Source organism: Sinocyclocheilus grahami, unplaced genomic scaffold (assembly GCF_001515645.1).
Source record: "Sinocyclocheilus grahami isolate Dianchi unplaced genomic scaffold, SAMN03320097.WGS_v1.1 scaffold2051.1, whole genome shotgun sequence".
NCBI classification, from domain to species: domain Eukaryota; kingdom Metazoa; phylum Chordata; class Actinopteri; order Cypriniformes; family Cyprinidae; genus Sinocyclocheilus; species Sinocyclocheilus grahami.
The window spans coordinates 64942-67235 of record NW_015507230.1 but is presented as its reverse complement, the minus strand read 5'-3'; the positions used below and the strand labels follow the sequence as shown (position 1 = coordinate 67235).

Sequence of the window (2294 nt, the reverse complement as noted above, 5' to 3'; positions counted from 1 at the left end):
TCTATGCACAATCAGCTTGTAACACTTCAAAGAGAAAGGAAAACTTGAAATCGCATCATATGACCCCTTTAGTTAAAAATGTATGCATCCATTTGTTCTTGGATCTCGCTTAAGTATATCTGAGCCTTAAGTCTTTGAAAGTATACTTAACTGACAGTGTGTGTGGATGGATGCATTCAGTGCATGCACACTATCTAGTGGATCCTTCAATTTGAGTACTCAATTACTAGCATGTGCTGTTGTTTGTGCAGGAGTCCACGACATAGACAGAAAAATCACTGCATTGCTGATGTGGTCAAGATGCTTTTTTTTTTGTTTTTTTGCTATGCATGTACAATAATGGGATTGAATGCAAGCATGACTGAGGGTTTAGAGCAATGGCAGTGTAGGATTTTCAGTGAATAACAAGCAGTCTGTTTCTCATCTTGTGCTGTTCTAAAGCTTTAGAAGATATGGAATATTGCACACACATTTTATTGGCTGCTTTTATGGTGCTTTTTCATCACTCGCGGCATCTTTAGGCCCAGTTTATTATTTGATAAAACAATAAATATCCTTTCTTTGTTGTCTAAGTCTTCGGCCTCTTGTATTTGTACAGGATTAATAATGGGATTAAGAATGTGTAATAAACATACCAAACACAAAATTATCCGGCCTGAAGATTTGTCCAAATGGGCCAGAGCGGACCGAGTCCATGGTGCCAGGCTCCAGGTCCACCAGGATGGCACGAGGGACAAATTTGCTTTCTGTGAAATAAAATAGGCTTGGTGTAAACATCCAAAGGTTGAAACATCCAATCTAAAAAAAACAGATTCAGTTTCATGTTCATGAATTAGAAAATGTATACAAGTGAATTTAATTTGACAGTTGGTGCATGTAATACATATAGCTAATTATAAATGAATTTAATGTATGCATAATTTATTTCTTTACTACTTTGGTAAGATGTCTGTATAGTAAATGCTGACCCTCTTTAAATAAGTGCAACATCATCCATCTTCCCTTCCCTTTCGAGGACAACAGCAGCTACAGATAAACGGTTTTCTCAACCATAAAAGCACATCTGGGTATTGTTGAATGATTGTGCTAATATCCCACAATGTTAATGCATTCACATAGGGTTATGACGGATTGATGTTTAAAACCACAGAAATGCAAGCCAAATTTGTCATCTTTTAAGCAAACCGTGGACAAAAAGATAGGCAGTAATTAAGTCGGGTGAAACCTAAACAAATCTATAATGTAGCCTATAAGGCGGCGGTCGGATGGGCCTCGCCTCTGTAATAGTCAAGGGAGCAGAGCTGGCAAAACCATGACCTAATAAATGGATACAGTATATCTCATCAAAAACTGACTGGCACATCAAAATACTCTGACTGACATATACAGTAGCATCATTGACTCTGCTTACCAGATGCCTCATTGTAATAAACATTTATCCTCTCCAGCTGCAGTTCACTGTCACCTTGATAACTGCCAGTGGGGTCGATTCCGTGTTCATCACTGATCACCTCCCAAAACTGAAACGCACAAAATGTTTTACAACTGAATGCTGAATAGCTACATCACGTCCATTCACAGTCGTTACTCAATGATGCAGCAGTTTTCCCATTTGACTGATGTACTGAGTCCTGCACAGAGCCACTGCAGACCTTCACCACACCCATTCAGATCAAAGATGCCACATAAAACACAAACACTTAAAGGATTTTCTTGCAATTTATAGCAAAGTGATTCGCAAAACTCTTTGCATTCTTTATTTTACAATAAAAAAAAGTAAGATACTGCTTCCACGTCTAATCTACTAAACCTTATGTGATGTATATGATCTTACCTTGGCACCAATCTGGTTGCCGCACTGTCCGGCCTGAATATGTACGATTTCCCTCATTGCGCTGCTGTGTGAGGATGAGGATGAGGATGCGGCGTGTGTCTGCTGCTGATGCGGCTCTGAGCTCCTCAGTCTCCTCTTCTCTCTCTCGCCGGCAGCCAATCACGAGCCGCGGGTTTGACGCAGTGGACGACGTGCTGCAGCATCGCACACCTGCCTCAAAATGTTGGTTAATTTGACGTAGAAGTTTGTTGAAATCCTAGTTTTGTTTCTATTTCATATTCAAAACTAATGTTTATTTATTTACTCCCACATCTTTCCTGCAGAGGGCAGCGAGACTCTACATTGCACATGTGAGGCGTTCGGTTAGATAAATAAAAAAATATATATTTATCATAACTTTTATAATTGACAATAACTGTAGCTTGCATGCTTAGCCACGCGGAAGCCTGTGGTTACCATT

The 2294-nt window shown here is 39.6% G+C and overlaps 1 protein-coding gene across 1 annotated transcript in view; it reads right to left on the bottom strand.

Moving 5' to 3' along the window:
* Positions 1-1985, bottom strand: part of LOC107573862 (tubulin beta chain-like) — a 7347-nt gene extending 5362 nt beyond the window's left edge. Inside the window, exons 1-3 of the mRNA XM_016260317.1 lie at positions 1835-1985; positions 1412-1520; positions 636-746 (exon numbers count right to left, since the gene is read on the bottom strand). Of these exons, the coding sequence (XP_016115803.1) occupies positions 636-746; positions 1412-1520; positions 1835-1891 (277 nt within the window). The 5' untranslated portion in view covers positions 1892-1985. The remainder of the gene's footprint in view (positions 1-635; positions 747-1411; positions 1521-1834) is intronic.
* Between the last annotated feature and the right edge of the window lie 309 nt (positions 1986-2294).